The sequence below is a fragment of the Staurois parvus genome, unplaced genomic scaffold, assembly GCF_062004578.1.
Source record: "Staurois parvus isolate SC_StPar_1 unplaced genomic scaffold, SC_StPar_1.0 ptg000064l, whole genome shotgun sequence".
Lineage (NCBI taxonomy): Eukaryota > Metazoa > Chordata > Amphibia > Anura > Ranidae > Staurois > Staurois parvus.
Window position 1 is genome coordinate 6,180,906 of NW_028317860.1, and position 17,202 is coordinate 6,198,107.

Sequence of the window (17,202 nt, forward strand, 5' to 3'; positions counted from 1 at the left end):
TTGGCTAGAAGGGATTGAGGGCCAGGTGTATCAGCATAAATTATTCCTCTTACATTTCAAAACATTTTGCACATGCATATGTTTGTGCCTGTTGTTTGCAAAAGGTATTAAATCTGAGATTTTATAAAAGCAGAATCGTGTGCTACTGACAGTGACCAGATTAACCCAATTATCCAAATGAATAATTAATAAATTACAGTGCTTTTTGGAGGTTTATATAAAATAGACATTGTCAGTCATGTAGATTTAGGATTTTTAAAGGAATTGCAAAAACACACCTGAGGAAACAATGATATCACACACAATATTCACTTCACTGAGTGGAATACGCCAGTGAGCCATTTCTTCTGTGAAGCTCAGGGACCGAGACTCCGTACGTTCCAGTGCAAATCCCTGTACACTGATGTATACTGGGCCCTATTTTGGGACAAAGATAAAACTGACAATTCTGTATTTATTACATTAAACTATAACATGCAATAACAGCAATAATACAATTCCCATCTCAACTACAGAAACAGCTCAGAAAAAATACAGGAAAAGACACTACTCTATATTCAGTAAATCTTTTATGACTTTGTATGAGAAAATAGTTAAATATATATCATGTTTCAATATATTTTTGACACATATATTATTCCTACGTAATAAACTTGAAGGATATTGGAATGTGCTCTCTAAGCAATAAGTATGGCCCAAAACAAATCCAGCAGAGCCTTTGGCCACCAGTCACCAATCATCCATAGTATATTCACCATATGTAAACTCAGCAGTAGCTTTTGACTACCTAGGATCTTGCTAAAGAAAGACCATTGAAAGGTGATCGGTACAACATCTGCTGCACAGCTGCACTATAACTGCAGGTTTTAATGTTATTGTGGTAGCTATTAACCATGACAAATGAAAATAAACAACCTTTATATTGATCTGATGTGTTTCTGTTGGACACAAAAGCTTGCGACGGGCATTTCCAGTTTGCGTTATTGTCCAGTGGCCAACAAAGCTAACATCAGGAAGCGGCAGCCTATAGGATGCAGAAATTAATATATTATATAGATGGGAGGGGGATAAGAATATGTCATAAAATTGTTTTAACATATCTTTAAAAAACAAAAAATAAAAATATTGTAAGTCATTCTTTAAATAGGAGTTCATTATATATATAAAAAAAGCTATGCTGCTTAGTAACAATCTTAATCATCCACTCTCTTGTAACCTCACTATGTTGTCTAGGTTTGAATACACACAATATCATAATGTTAAACTGTATGGGTTCATTACACATTAATGCAATAAAAGCTTCCTATGTGGTAGTAGAAAAAATGAAACATAATAGGAGAGTAAATGATCTTATTAGTCTAACACCCGTCTTCAAGCCCAGGCTTGAAAATGCATATTTTTCCACACTTTCATGCTTCAAGGGTTCAAAATCCAGTTTTCCAGATCAGTTAATGTAATGCCAAAGGGCAAATGCCACTGCTGAAAAAAGCCCCCATATGCACAGCACAAAGTGAACTAGTGTAGTACATACAATGAAAGCTTTGGAAACTAATGGCTTCACGATGCTACTGTATACACTAAACACAAGTTACCAGCAGGCTGAAAGCCAGTCAGTTTCTGAGATTTATTTAAATACTATATTTGGCTAATTGTTTGCCTTGCAAAACATTAAAAAACATGCATCTAAGAAATATAACCACATTTACGAAAAAATAACCCAGCTTTGGAAAGAAAAACACAAAATGCAAAAACTGCCCGATTTTTGGCCTGCACACATTTAATATACAGGTGAAACTCGAAAAATTAGAATATCGTGCAAAAGTTAATTTATTTCAGTAATGCAACTTAAAAGGTGAAACTAATATATGAGATAGACTCATTACATGCAAAGCAAGATAGTTCAAGCCGTGATTTGTCATAATTGTGATGATTATGGCTTACAGCTCATGAAAACCCCAAATCCACAATCACAGAAAATTAGAATATTGTGAAAAGGTGTAATATTCTAGGCTCAAGGTGTCCTACTCTAATCAGCTAATTAAGCCATAACACCTGCAAAGGGTTCCTGAGCCTTTAAATGGTCTCTCAGTCTGGTTCAGTAGGAATCACAATCATGGAAAAGACTGCTGACCTGACAGTTGTGCAGAAAACCATCACTGACACCCTCCATAAGGAGGGAAAGCCTCAAAAGGTAATTGCAAAAGAAGTTGGATGTTCCCAAAGTGCTGTATCAAAGCACAGTAATAGAAAGTTATGTTAAAGGGAAAAATGGGGAAGAAAAAGGTGCACAAGCAGCAGGGATGACCGCAGCCTGGAGAGGATTGTCAGGAAAAGGCCATTCAAAAGTGTTGGGGACTTTCACAAGGAGTGGACCGAGGCTGGAGTCAGTGCATCAAGAGCCACCACACACAGACGGATCCTGGAGATGGGCTTCAAATGTCATATTCAAATGTCAAGCCGCTCCTGAACAACAAAGTCAGAAGCGTCTTACCTGGGCTAAAGAAAAACAGACCTGGTCTGTTGCTCAGTGGTCCAAAGTCCTCTTTTCTGATGAGGGCAACTTTTGCATCTCATTTGGAAACCAAGGACCCAGAGTATGGAGGAAGAATGGAGAGGCACACACTGCAAGATGCTTGAAGTCCAGTGTGAAGTTTCCACAGTCTGTGTTGATTTGGGGAGCCATGTCATCTGCTGGTGTTGGTCCACTGTGCTTCATTAAGTTCAGGGTCAAGGCAGCCGTCTACCAGGAGATTTTGGAGCACTTCATGCTTCCTTCCGCAGACAAGCTTTATGGGGATACTGACTTCATTTTCCAGCAGGACTTGGCACCTGCCCACACTGCCAAAAGCAACAAAACCTGGTTCAATGACCGTAGGATTACTGTGCTTGATTGGCCAGCAAACTCGTCTGACCTGAACGCCATAGAGAATCTATGGGGCATTGCCAAGAGAAAGATGAGAGACATGAGACCGAACAATGCAGAAGAGGTGAAGGCCACTATTGAAGCATCCTGGTCTTCCATAATACCTCAGCAGTGCCACAGACTGATAGCTTCCATGCCATGCTGCATTGAGACAGTAATTGCTGCAAAAGGGGCCCAAACCAAGTACTGAGTACATATGCATGATTATACTTTTCAGAGGTCTGATATTGTTCTATGTACAATTCTTGTTTTATTGATTGCATGTAATATTCAAATTTTCTGACATTGTGGATTTGGGGTTTTCGTGAGCTGTAAGCCATAATCATCACAATTATGACAAATCACGGCTTGAACTATCTTGCTTTGCATGTAATGAGTCTATCTCATATATTAGTTTCACCTTTTAAGTTGCATTACTGAAATAAATGAACTTTTGCACGATATTCTAATTTTTCGAGTTTCACCTGTGTGTCCCCTTACAGTACTGTGCCGTGAGTCTTGTCCGTGAGGGTATATAATGAGCCATTGGTCACATGCTTTGCAATGACCCTTGACTATACAGGTATCCAATGAGCCAATGGTCACCACACTGTGCAATTAATCCATGATAATCATGATCAAATCATTCACTGATTACTGCACCGTGCAGTAAGCCTTGCTTGTAAGAATATCCAAGGAGCCAATGGTCACTGCACTGTGTCTTGTCTGCAGAGGTATCTAAGGAGACAATGGTCACTGCACTGTGCCTTGTCTGCAGAGGTATCTAAGGAGACAATGGTCACTGCACTGTGCCTTGTCTGCAGAGGTACTGTATCTAAGGAGACAATGGTCACTGCACTGTGCCTTGTCTGCAGAGGTACTGTATCTAAGGAGACAATGGTCACTGCACTGTGCCTTGTCTGCAGAGGTACTGTATCTAAGGAGACAATGGTCACTGCACTGTGCCTTGTCTGCAGATATATCTAAGGAGACAATGGTCACTGCACTGTGCACTGAGCCTTGTCTACAGTTATCTAAGGAGCTAATGGTTACTGCACTGTACTGAACATTGTCTGCAGAGGTAGGTATCTAAGGAGACACTGGTCACTGCACTGTGCATTGAACCTTATCTGCAAGGGTATCTATGCAGACAATTGTCCCTGCACTGTGTACTGAGCCTTGTCTGCAGAGGTATTTAAGGAGCTACTGCTTACTGCACTGTGTACTGAACATTGTCTGCAGAGGTATCTAAGGAGACACTGGTTACTGCACTGTGCCTTGAGTCTTGTCTGCAGAGGTATCTAAGGAGACTGCAATGTACAGTTTGCCTTTCCTGTGAGGTTATCTAGAGGAACTAATGGTCACTGTGAAGCAAGCCTGTTTTGGTTGGAGCTGTGCTTTAAGATTAATTTTTACTCTGTCTAGATCTTTGATTTATAGTTTTTTACAGATTATGTTTGTCTTTTTTTTTTTACTGTTTTGCTGCAACTGTTGTAAAGATACAGTATGTGTGTGTGTATATACAGTATATATGAACATATATTTATTTACAATAATAAATTGTCAACCTACTGGATATTTTCTGCACCACAAATAACTATAATGTTTAAATCATTTTCTGCAGTTTTGTATCCTTTTATGCAGATAGCATCTGTCTCTCTTGTACAGAACAGCCTCATGCATGAAAGGGCTGAACATTTCAGTCTTTTTAAATTAAAGTTCACTTCCTGACACAACATGATTGAACCTGGTTTATATTAGTTTGTAGAATGAACAATACGATTGCTCCTCTAGAGCTCAAAGGGGTTTCTGTAGAAGAGAACAATTACAATGCATAAAAAAAAAATCACATACTAATATTAGACCTGGACTGGTATGTCATGACTAGATCTGGAAGATGCGACTCACATTTTTTCCAGATAAGATTTATTCTCAAACAGAATATTTCCTTTTCTCCACAGAATGTGTGCTTTAAAAAATGATCTAATATCGGAGATTTATAAGAACAGCTGCACATATTAAAGTGCCAGTCCAGCATTATTCAAACTAAGAATGTAAAATAAATATCCATTATGAGGTGTTATAGTATTTTAAACTTATAATATGGATCTCTGGTCTATAAACTGTATATCTTACCTGCACGCAGTCAAGCTTGCATATGTCAAATCATCTTACCAAAGCTATGTAGTCTAAATACCAAGTAAGTAGACAATATTTTAAAAATCATCCACTCAGGTAGATGCCCAATATACAGCTATTGATATATACTGTTGATCTGGCAAATACCAATTTGACTGTGTGTGACCATAATTATTTAATGTGCCCCCCATGACTCTGTAGCTGCAAATAGTTCAACACAATGCACATTGAGTGAAATGCAATTTTACATTCTGCATGTCTATGTTCCATTGGGAAGGTGTCCCAGAGACATAACAGGAAGTGAGAGGAAAAGTGTTGGGAGATCATCTGAGCTGTTGCAGGAACAGCTGGGTGTTCCCATCGGAAAATTCTTGTTCTGGAGACAGCTGTAAAATGCTGTGTTCCTATAATTTTCTGCCAGAGTGACAGTAGTCACCAGGACAGTTAAAAGAGGATGACTCTCTCCAGTGGGACAAAGATAGCAATACAAATCCATCAAGGGTTCTAACCTCTATATTCATTAAAAAAAAAAAAACAACAAAGGACTTTTGCTTACTGTGCACTTTAAATTCCTAATACTTCCTACCTTAAGAACCCACTTTTTAAGTTCTTCTTACACCTCTCTCTCCATTCCTCTCCTCTTTTGAAACTCTCTGGATTCTCATAGCTTTTCACCAGTTTTTCTGAGAGTTGCTGTGAATTATCAGCTTCCTAGACAGATATCACACTTCCTTGACAATTTCCCTGCCTGGCTACCCTACTTTCTCTTCCCTGATATACCCACTGTCATTCTTGTGGCTTCATCATCCCTTCTAATGCTATCACCCTGGCTTCTTCTAATTTTTTCAACCTAACGTCATCTTTTGACCTAACACAACGGGTACACACTTCCACACACTCTGATGGTAACACCATTGACATTGAATTATCCAGCCGCTGCACTCTACACCTCTCCATTACCCCTTTTTCATCTCTTTGATCACAAACTAATTAGTTTCACACACTCGCCCTGTCTTCAATTTTCTATCCTTCCAACCAGCAAACAGTTACCTGTAGAAACCTTTTGCCAACCCTTTTCTAGTCTGCTACTGACTAACCCTACAACAAAATTTCACCCATGTTGTCCTGACCTGGCAACATCTGTCTACAACAGCACATCCTCTTCCTCCCTTGGTGCAATTGCTTCCCTTACTACACAAAAAATTAGACCCCAACCGCTAAAACCCTGGCAAACAGATGATACCACAAGTCTAAAATAACAGAGCAGCACTCTTGAGCCAGTGTAGTGTAAAACTAGTATCCTGCAAAACGTTATACTGTATAAAGCTCCAACAATAGAATTCTTCCCTCTGTTCTGTCAGAAAACTTTTAACTCTTTACTTTGTCCTCCACCTTCTAGCTCATGCATTGCCCAGGACAATGCTAATGATTTAGAAAAAAATGATAGGTGAAATTTGTGAAGCTCTATCCAATGTCCAGTTACAGTATCCCCCCCCACACCCCAATTAACAAACCATGTTTACCAGCATATTCAATACTTTCCCCTTTTCATCCAGTCACTACAAAGAAGGCTGCTAAACATTTCTCTGGCGACCACCTCATTGACTTCCTCCTGGACCCATTTCCTTACAACTACTTTGGTCATCCCCTTATATATTATACACTCATCTATTCACGTCTTCAATCTCTCCCTCTCTACCAGAATCTTCCCTCCTCCCCCTAAAACATGCACTGGTCTATACTTAACCTCTCAATTTTTCAGGCAGACCTGACTAAAAGCTCCACACAGCTCTATCAGCAGGCTAATGTAAACAGACTTGTGTCCACTTACAACTGCCTACCTCTGAGTCTGTCCAGGTTCGGAAAAAAAATGCAAAACAAATGAGTCCTTTTCCATTTTTCCAGACCTAAATGTGAAAGATCTGAGGTAGACTGAAGTAAACAGACACAGGTCTATGTTTGGCCACCCATAGAGCTACCTTTCCACTGTGTAAATGCAGACAAAAACTGAATGGGTATGGATGTAAAAAACAACTGACATCTGTTCCATTCAGCTCTGATTCAGCAGGAGATCTGCTGAATAGAGTGCTCATGGATGAAGTACTAGTCTGCTCATGGATCCCCTGCTGAACGGAGTGGAGTGAAGGAAGCAGAGTGTGAAATGGACCTGTGATGGATTGCCTGCCTCCCCAACTGGGTATCTCGACCAGACTACAGCTTCCACCATTCTGGAACCAGAATATAGCAAATTTACCCCAAACATCAGACAGAACCAATATTGGAGTAAAACAAAAACTGATTTTATTAACAAACAGCACAGCATTTATACACAAAAATCTTCCCGAGACAGATATGGCCCACATTACAAGTCTCAGGAAAAAATTACATTACAAAAATAAACAAATACAAGAAAACAATGGATTCCTTCCTGGCAACTAGCAGTGTGGACTCTGGAGGTGAGAGCTTATCACATAAACCCAATTACAGCAAACAATAGTTGATACCAGGAAACCTGTAACAGAAAATAAAGTTTTTTTTAACCCCATATATGTTGGAATTCAACAGAAACAGTGCCTCCAGCCCACATTGCATGGAAAGGGCAGCTGGTATAATTCACGGCCAGCCAGGTACCCAGGGAAGTGACATAACCCTCTTGGGGAAAAGGTGCATTGTAACCCCAAGAGGGGGGTCTCCTTAGTACTGGGTCCATAGTCGGTGGGAATGAGGCTGGTCCTCAGGCCCCTCCAAGAGGCAAAGTCACAGTGGTTTCTGTGACAGGCCCTAAGAGCCATCCCTTTTGCTTCTGTTTACCTCCAAACTCCTAGAAACTGCTATCTCACTGATCACAACCTTCTCTACCCCCTACATTCTGACTTTCAACTGCAACAATCCACAGAAACTTGAAGAATGTTAAGTGATTAAATATGTGTGAGGATAATACCCCGAGAAAACAAAACACATTTAAGGTCAGTGCCACTTTTGTGTTAAAAGGTATATACTGTATTGTTTCAAACAAACCAATAAACCTTCCCCAAATTGGAATGGTTTTAGATCCTGATATGTATTAAATCCTCTGTGATCATAGCATAAATATATCATATTCACAGCTATATAATTTAAAGTGCATATTTTCTCAAAACATTTTAGTTGTAGATAGGGTAGGAAAGGGGTAAAACTCCTGCCAGGCTACTTTTTAATGTTTGTGCACTAGTGGAGAAATGTACATTCACTACCCAGAGAAACAACAGAAAGCTAGAGAAAATCTCCCAAAGCAAGGGAAATCCCCTTCTCAGTTTTCCATATTGGAATATTTCCCTTTACTTCTTGTTCTGGAGACAACTCTAAAATTTTGTATTTCTTTCATTTTCTTTGTAGAACAAACATAGAAATTCATCTCCCTAGTAGGAATACAGACAAAATACAAACTTGACAGCGAATCTAACCCTTCCCTACGCTATCCAAAAAAAAAAGAAGTTTTGCCTAGAGATACACTTTAAGATGCATTTACAGAGATTCGAAGTTGTAGTTTTACAATTTTCAAGCATAAAAAAAATAGTAGTTGATGTTTCCTTTTGCCTTCTTACGCTGCCACTCCTATAATCCAAACAGCACATTTATAAATATGTTCTTGCAAATAATGTAAGTCTGAATTTATATATCAAAAGGTATGACATGCAGTTTTAAAATGACTGCATTCATTACTTGATGACCTTTCTGGAAGAATACAGCACAGGAAACACAAGGGAATAGCTCATTCCAAATTAACATTTAAAAACGCTATGGGGCCATTTATAAGTAATACACTCAGCTCAACAACAAAATGGCATTTCTTCAAATACACATTTAGCTGACATATTACGAGATTGGTTTCAAATTGTCTTACTGAAGATACCCGACTTTCTGAAGTGCATGCTACCTTACCAGGAATGGAAAAAAAATGTTATATATACAATCTGAGCTAACCTGTTTATTTTTAACCTCCCTACTAGGCATGGAATTCCTTTGAAACTTGCAGCCTAAAATGTAAAAACACATATAGGTGCCAATAGCCCTACCACATGTTGGCAAGAATGGCAGATGACTTGCTGAAAAGAAAGCTGGCATATCATTATATACGTACTACAAAAATATATCAGCAAATGTTTCATACACGGTATTCTGCTTAAAGACAGTATAGACTGGCATAATTACTTTAGCAGCTCCCTGACTGCCCTATAGCAGAAATACTGCTACAGGGCGGCATGGGTGCGCAAAATCACGTATATATATATGTGGTTTCGCATTTCCGGGTAGGGGGCGCACCGCCATTGATGGCTGTCAATCACAGTGTCCTGGTCGGGGATTACTTGCTGGCGCCCGGTGATTACCTAGGATCTTCGACAGGGAGGAGAACTGTTTTGATGACTTAATATATCAGTTGGTCTCAGAAGGTTGTTGGTGCCTTTCGGTGTTACAGCAGCTCACCCATAGCGCTCACTTGTATGCCTTTTATCATTATTGATATAATAATATTTTATCCCTCTATTATATATCCTTTCAACTCTAAAATGATAACCTATTGAGAAATTTGGGTACCACCATTATTTTGCAATATAATGGGAGCACACAATATTAAGGCTTCACATGTTTGGTATCTATTTACTCAGTGCAACCCTATCTTTTATATTTTACCAAAAAGGAGTGTTTGCACTATATTTCTCCTGAAAATATGCATTTGACAAATAGCCACACAAATATCCATTGTAAAAAATGCAGCTGCCATTGTTTTATTCCTCAGGGCATCTGCTTTCATTAAATATATAATTGTTTGGGGGTTTCAAGTAATTTTCTGGCAAAAAACATGCAGATTTTAACTTATGTGTGAAAAAATTAAAAATGTCCTTGGACGTTAAGTGGTTCGCTTTTCCCATTCAAAGCCTTTTAACTTATTTTAAAATTAGACATAAAAGCTGACTTACCTGTCATAAACATGGTTCCAAAAGGCATTAATGCTGCAGAAGACAAACTCAGTTGTCTTAAGGGTCCAGTTCAGCCAACTTACTAGACATAGAGGGTCTCATGTGTGCTCTTGACATCACCAAGGGGCCAAACATGATATTTAGCGCATGCAATGCCACAAAACACAGTCATTAGAATTCAGATACGCTACAGGTGACAAATACTGCAGACCTGCTACAAAAGATGGTCAGAAACTGCTTGCATGATAAAAATGTGTTTGGACACTTGCAACATGTAACAGGGGACAGTTACAGACTAAAAACATGTTATAAGATACAGCTATTACAGCTCTCTTACAAGTCAATGTTCTCACATTTGTGCTTCCTACAGCCTCCTAAAAACATCACTCATGGCCAGACTCAAATTTAGCACATTCACTAAACTTTTACTAAAAATCACAACTAAAATACTAGCAAAGTGAGTCCATGGCAAGTATATTAAATACATACCCTACACCTGATGTTATAATTTTTTTTTTTATTTTAGAAACTCCATACATTTCTGTTCGGAAATTAAGAAGCACAAAATCACACAATTAAGAAAAAAACAGTAATAATTAAATTTTATTATGCTTGGTGTCTATAATAAATACAGTGGAATATAAAACCTCCTATTTTAGATCAATAAATATATTAAGAACTGTGGAATCAATGCTAATAAAACATCTTTCTTACTCCTTAGCAAGCTGCACATTGGTTGGTTTGGCTCCAATTGGGATTCCATGCTTATGTAAGGAGTTAATCAATATTTCACGCATTTCTTGGTTGTAAGAATCAAAGTCAAACACATTTCGAACAACATTTGCCAGTCCTTCATTAGGAAATTTCTGTAATGAAAAAACAAGAAAAAAATTACATGAATCAAACTAAAATTATATTCAATGTATCACTTAACTTTGCTGTCTCCACATTATGGCTCACTGGTTGTCATAAACTAGTCCCTGCATGCAGTGTTATTTTTATTGCAAGCTGGAGGAAGCTGCTGTATGTAGATTGGCAGTGAGTGCTGAAATGCAGAGTTCCTGCACCAGGCAATTACTCCTAAACTGGCCATACATTATACAGTTTTCTTGTCCAATTTCCTTTAGACTTACCTTCAACTACACAGTGCAAGGGCCTGCCTGACTGCATACAAATTGAAAGTGTTTAGGTTTGACCTCATATTATATGGTTTTGGAAAATCAAAAGGAAAATTGTACAAGAAAATTGTAAAATGTAAAAAGCTGTTTTAAACCTCATAAATTAAATCTGAACAAAGCACATATTTCTATAGTGTTTACTTGCCTCTCTCAAAAGCACTAAGGGGTTAATTTACTGAAGGCAAATAGGCTGTGCACTTTGCAAATGCAATTGCGCTCTGCAAGGTGCTCCAGAATTTAGTAAATGAGGAGAAGCTCTGTTAACTTCTATCATCCAATTATGTGCAAGCAAAAATGTTTTTTTTTTTATTTTCCTGGCAAGTGATTGGGTATTCTTTGTCTTTTGAAGCTTTACCCCATTTACTAAGCTCTAGAGCAACTTCACAGTCTAGTTGGCTTTAGTAAATCAAGCCCTTTGCGTCATTTCTGTCTGCCGCCTCATTCCTCAGTTCTAAGCATGATTCACTTCTGACAAGTTTACCTGACACTAAAAGTAAAAAAGTGACAGGGGAGGGAGCCCCAGCATACAGTTTGTGATTGACAGCCTCAACTCTGTTCCTGAGTGCTGTGTTAAGGGGCATTGTCTTTCCCTCCTATTAGCTCTCAGAGCTCTTCTATAGCATGTGAGTCTCTGCTATGTATGTGAAAAATCCTTTTCATCTCTGATTTTTACAAGGATGTATAGGGCAAATGGCTGAAAAAAAAAACAGGTACACCGTATGTAGGAGGATATGGGGGTTTACAACCACTTTAGGCACTGATCTAACTCTGGCATATTGATCTGCTGTCCAATAGTGCCTGAAAAGTCCCACCTGTGACATTAGAATAAAAAGCAGAGTAGGACATGGAGTCTGCACAGAGGCAAGTGCAGTTGAACATCAATATTGGGGCATCATTCCTTCCACTCAGGGGCGTATTTACCACAAGGCAAACAGGGCATGTGCCTAGGGTGGCATTTTTCAGGGGGCAGCACCGCCCCCCAGAAGAAGGGATGGAAGAAGGGATACATGCAGCATGGGGACCAGGCGGGATCCGAGAGAGGTTGCGGGCTGCTTGATGGTGTATGCAGAGCCCAACACTTGTTCCTGGGGATGTCCAGAGATGTGAAGATGAGTGTCTTTCTCAATGAGGGGGGTGTTAGTGGAAGGCTCTGGGGTATTTATGTTGGGCTGGGCTGACACTGGGGTATTTATGCTGGGCTTTTGCTATGGCTAGCCAAGCAAATGATAACCATGGAGGGCTGTGTGTAGACAGTAAAAACTGGCACCAAGGAAAATCAACAGATAGCCATAAATGTAACCTTTAGCAATTGAATTAAGAGGGATTTTATATTTGCTTACAACACCTTTTAAAGCAATGTTTCACAAACTTTTTTTTCAGTCAAAGCACCCTTTAAAATCCTGCACAATCTTCAGGCACCCCATTCTAAAATGGCAGCATCCAAACGCATGGGACACCCAACATTAGAGGTGATTTATTTTTACAATGGAAATACACCTTTACACAGTGTTACAGACTAGTATTTCAGTGTTTCTCTTTGTCAGTTTTTTTCCTTCACACAGCTAGCATGAACCCAGTTCTGGAAAAATGCAAGGGAGGGGCAACCCAGGATGCTCTGCAGGCATCCAACATCCTCCTTATCAACTGATAATGCTACTGGTTGTTAGGATGTGACAGCTGGCCCACACAGTGCCCAAGTTTGGAATGCTGCAAAATAAATTACAGTGGCTTTGTGTAACAAAAAAAGGCAGGTTTTATCCACCTGCCCATTTGTTGACAATTTTTGAGGAATTTTTGGCAATTTTTTATTGACTTTAAAGAGTTGAAATTATAGTATAAAACAAAGCCTATTGGGCATATCTAGGCTTCGTGAAAACATAAAAACATAAAACACAACACCAATACCATGCAACTGCTGCCTGTAGGGTCAACTCACTCCATTCATCACTAATGGGACAGAAATTGCTTGACAAAAAAGCATCATCCCACAGTGCAGTAGGATATCATATAACAGAGGGAATGTGTCATAGTACTTTCTACTACGATATTTCAGGGGAAGCCACAGTATCTTTGGAATCCAACCAAATTTCCCAGATCTTAGAGAATTTATTTGGGCATCCTCTAGATTCATATGTGAATTTATAAAGTGGCACTGTTTTATTGACTGTACATTTCCAGAAGTCAGACATGGGGGCCTGCGGGGATTTCCATTTAAGGGGTATAGCTTTATGAGCATAAAAAATCAACAGCTCCAGCAAGGTTCTCCTGGATACAGCCAAGATGTCGACCAAACCCAGCATACAAACATCAATGGTTAAGGGTATAGAAATAGCTGTTACAGAGTGGATACACTGAGAAACATCCGTCAAGAAGGACTTAATTACTGGACAGTCCAAAAACATATGTAAGAACAGCTGGCTCTTCTGTGCAACCCCAGCATTTAGATGAGTGTGAAGGATAAATCCTTTTTGGGGAGTGAAAAACTCTATGAAGAATTTTAAATTGAATCAATCGGTCCCGAGTGGAGACCAGTAGTTGCATGGGATATTCCAATATGGCCTCCTAGTCTTCAGTGTCCAACTCCTGCACCACCTCATGCCAGCAGGACAATAACTTGCCAAGACCTTCATAAATGGTGGGCTGAAGAGCTTTATATATAATGAAAAAGTGGTTTCACCAATGTTTTATCATGCAGTAGGTATTCAATTCCTGAGACTGCAAAGGTGACCGGCTGATTGTGAAACTGCAACTGAAATGCATGGCGTTGTTGGAGGTACTAGAACAGGTACGATTTAGGGAGGGAATATCTTGTCTTTAGGGAGTCAAAGGTTTGAATGGTACCATCCACACAAATTTGGTTGAGAGATTTAGTCCCTTTAGATGCCCATACATTGGGATTTGGACAAAGGAAAAATTCAGGAAGAAGGGGATTCAACCATAAAAGCGTATGAGGAGACCAACGATGAGAGGACACAGGACATTTCAACTGCCAAACCCTAATAAGCATTTTCATGGCTTGTGTGATGTGGTAAGGGGCAGAAGCACCTCTATACAGAAAGTACAGAGGTAGCCAAGGTGTAGGCGCCAAAGTGTGCAGCCTCAAAGACCATCGCAGCATTGGTATCATCGACCACCAACCTATTGTGAGTGTGATTAAGCAACGCAGCAATATAATAAGCATTTAAATCAGGGCATGCTAACCCCCCTTGCGTCCAGGGCCTCTGTAGTACCAATCTAAATCTGGGCTGTCTGGAACTCCATAAGAAGGAGACCATTGTTTGAAGTATTTCCATGAGATCCATACTTGACATGGCAGGGGAATATATAAGAAAGAGGAAAGCAACCTTATTTTTATGGGGTTATACCTACTTATAAGTGAAAGTGGAAGATGTGCTCAAGCTTTCATGCGTTGCTTTGCCAATTGCAATAATGATAAGGGATTCAGCAAGAAATAATCCCCACCCTCACCCCCAAGTATTTGGCATTGGATATCCACTTCAAGGGTAGGTCTGGATCTACTAGATCAGTGGTGGGCAACCTTTTTTTTCAACTGAGCCAAATCTCGCCAAAACCACGATTGAAATTTATTTTGAGAGCCACATTTTTAAAACTGAAAATACATCCCCCATATAATAATTCATCCCCCATAGTAATTCATCCCCCATATAGTAATTCATCCCCCATATAGTAATTCATCCCCCATAGTAATTCATCCCCCATATAGTAATTCATCCCCCATATAGTAATTCATCCCCCATAGTAATTCATCCCCCCTATAGTAATTCATCCCCCATAGTAATTCATCCCCCCTATAGTAATTCATCCCCCATAGTAATTCATCCCCCATATAGTAATTCATCCCCCATATAGTAATTCATCCCCCATATAGTAATTCATCCCCCATAGTAATTCATCCCCCATATAGTAATTCATCCCCCATAGTAAATCATCCCCCATAGTAAATCATCCCCCATATAGTAATTCATCCCCCATATAGTAATTCATCCCCCATAGTAATTCATCCCCCATATAGTAATTCATCCCCCATATAGTAATTCATCCCCCATATAGTAATTCATCCCCCATAGTAATTCATCCCCCATATAGTAATTCATTCCCCATATTGTGTCAATTCACTTACCTTTGCTCCGCGCGTACCTCTCGCCTTGTTCCCGCGCCGTTCCGGTCTTCAGGGCGGACTGTGAGAGGAGAGGAGTTTGTCACGCTGCCCCGCCTACATCCTGACAGCCAATGTTTGCCACGCTCCGCGGGCCGGATTAAAAGGTCCGCCAGGCCGTAGTCTGCCCATTGCTGGGCTAGCTGCAGAGTCCTGACTTTTGGGGCGGCCCCCCGAGAGGAGGGAGGGGAGCGGACGCCCGGCACACAGAAGAGCCGCATTAGAGTGTGTAAAGAGCCGCATGTGGCTCGCGAGCTGCGGCTTGCCGACCACTGTACTAGATCATATGCTTTTTGATCAATGGGAAAAATTTTAGACTTGTCCCACTTGACTTTTAAACCAGATAAGGGGAAAAAGGAGCATATTAACATCAGTGCATCTTTGAGGGAAGGACCAGGATCATTAAGAAACAAAACAAAATCATCAGTGTATAACGCAACTTTTTCTGTATAATAAGGGGAATCTTACATATGGCCTGAGCCATGGGTTTGATCAATAGTGCAAAAAAAGCCAGGGAAAGCGGACATCCCTATCTTGTCCCTCTACCAACAGGAAGTGGCTCTGAACGTGTCCCCCTCCCACAAACATAATCTGGGCCAATGGGATTTTGTACAGAATTTTAATCCATCTGCAGAAGTATGGCTCAAATCCCATCACATCCAATACAGCAGACATATAGACTCAGGCTACAGAATCAAATGCTTTTGCCACATCCAATAATATTAGGATTGACTGAATACACGTTAAGATCCTACACAGATTAAAATCTGTTGACTTCCCCGGTATCAATCCAGTTTGGTCAATGCTGACCAGTGAGGGTAGGAACTTCATTAATCTCATGGCCAATACTTTAGTCAGGATTTTTAACTTACAGTTTAGGATAGATATGACTGTAATAGGCACAGTGCCTAGAGCCACTCAATGAACTACCACGGTGCTGTAGAGCGCCGTGGTAGTTCCTTCAGTCTTCCTGTCAGTATATCTGCTTACTCATACATCCCGAGTAGGCAAGAAGATATACTGACAGATCTGAAAACTAAAGCAGCCACTACATCTAAGACCTAGTAAGCAGAAACATTTTTGTTTTTAGATTTAAACACACTTGAAAGATTGTTTAGACTGTTTGAATGTCAAATGTCTTGTACACTCCCTCATCATCTCACGCTTTGACTACTGCAACTCTCTTCTCATTGGCCTACCCAAGTGCAGGCTCTCCCCGCTCCAGACCATCCTGAACTCAGCGGCCAGACTCATCCACCTCACCACCCGCTCCACCTCTGCCACCCCCCTCTGCCTCTCCCTCCACTGGCTCCCAATTGCCCAACGCATCAAATTTAAACTTCTAATCCTGATCTACAAAGCCGTTCACAACACTGCCCCTGACTACCTCACCAACCTGATCCCCAAGTACCACCCTACCCGTACCCTTCGCTCCTCACAGGACCTCCTTCTATCCTGCTCCCTGGTCTCCTCCTCCCATGCACGACTGCAGGACTTCTCCAGGTCCTCCCCTATCCTCTGGAACTCACTGCCCCAATCCATCCGACTGTCGCCTTCCCTCCCCACATTCAGGCGCTCCCTCAAAACCCATCTCTTCAGGGAAGCCTACCCCACCCTCACCTAACGGCCATCCTCCCTCATTCCTCCCACCACTTCATCCCCCTCAGCCACTTCATTCCCCTCAGCCACTTCCTATTGTTCCACTACCCCCTCCCTCCTAGATTGTAAGCTTGAAAGAGTAGGGCCCTCTTACCCCTCGTACGCTGTCTGTTTTTGTTGTACTGTGCCATGTATTGTCCCCCCTATTGTACAGCGCTGAGCAAACCCTTTGGCGCTATATAAACTCAA

At 40.4% G+C, this 17,202-nt stretch overlaps 1 protein-coding gene across 2 annotated transcripts in view; it reads right to left on the reverse strand.

Annotated features, from left to right (window-relative positions):
* The window catches only part of VWA8 (von Willebrand factor A domain containing 8), a 422,826-nt gene that overhangs the window by 166,693 nt on the left and 238,931 nt on the right, over window positions 1–17,202 (reverse strand). For both annotated transcript variants that reach the window (XM_089668819.1, XM_089668820.1), the window contains exons 27-29: window positions 10,714–10,865; window positions 916–1,024; window positions 279–417 (exon numbers count right to left, since the gene is read on the reverse strand). In XM_089668819.1, coding sequence (XP_089524945.1) covers window positions 279–417; window positions 916–1,024; window positions 10,714–10,865 — 400 coding nt within the window. The remainder of the gene's footprint in view (window positions 1–278; window positions 418–915; window positions 1,025–10,713; window positions 10,866–17,202) is intronic.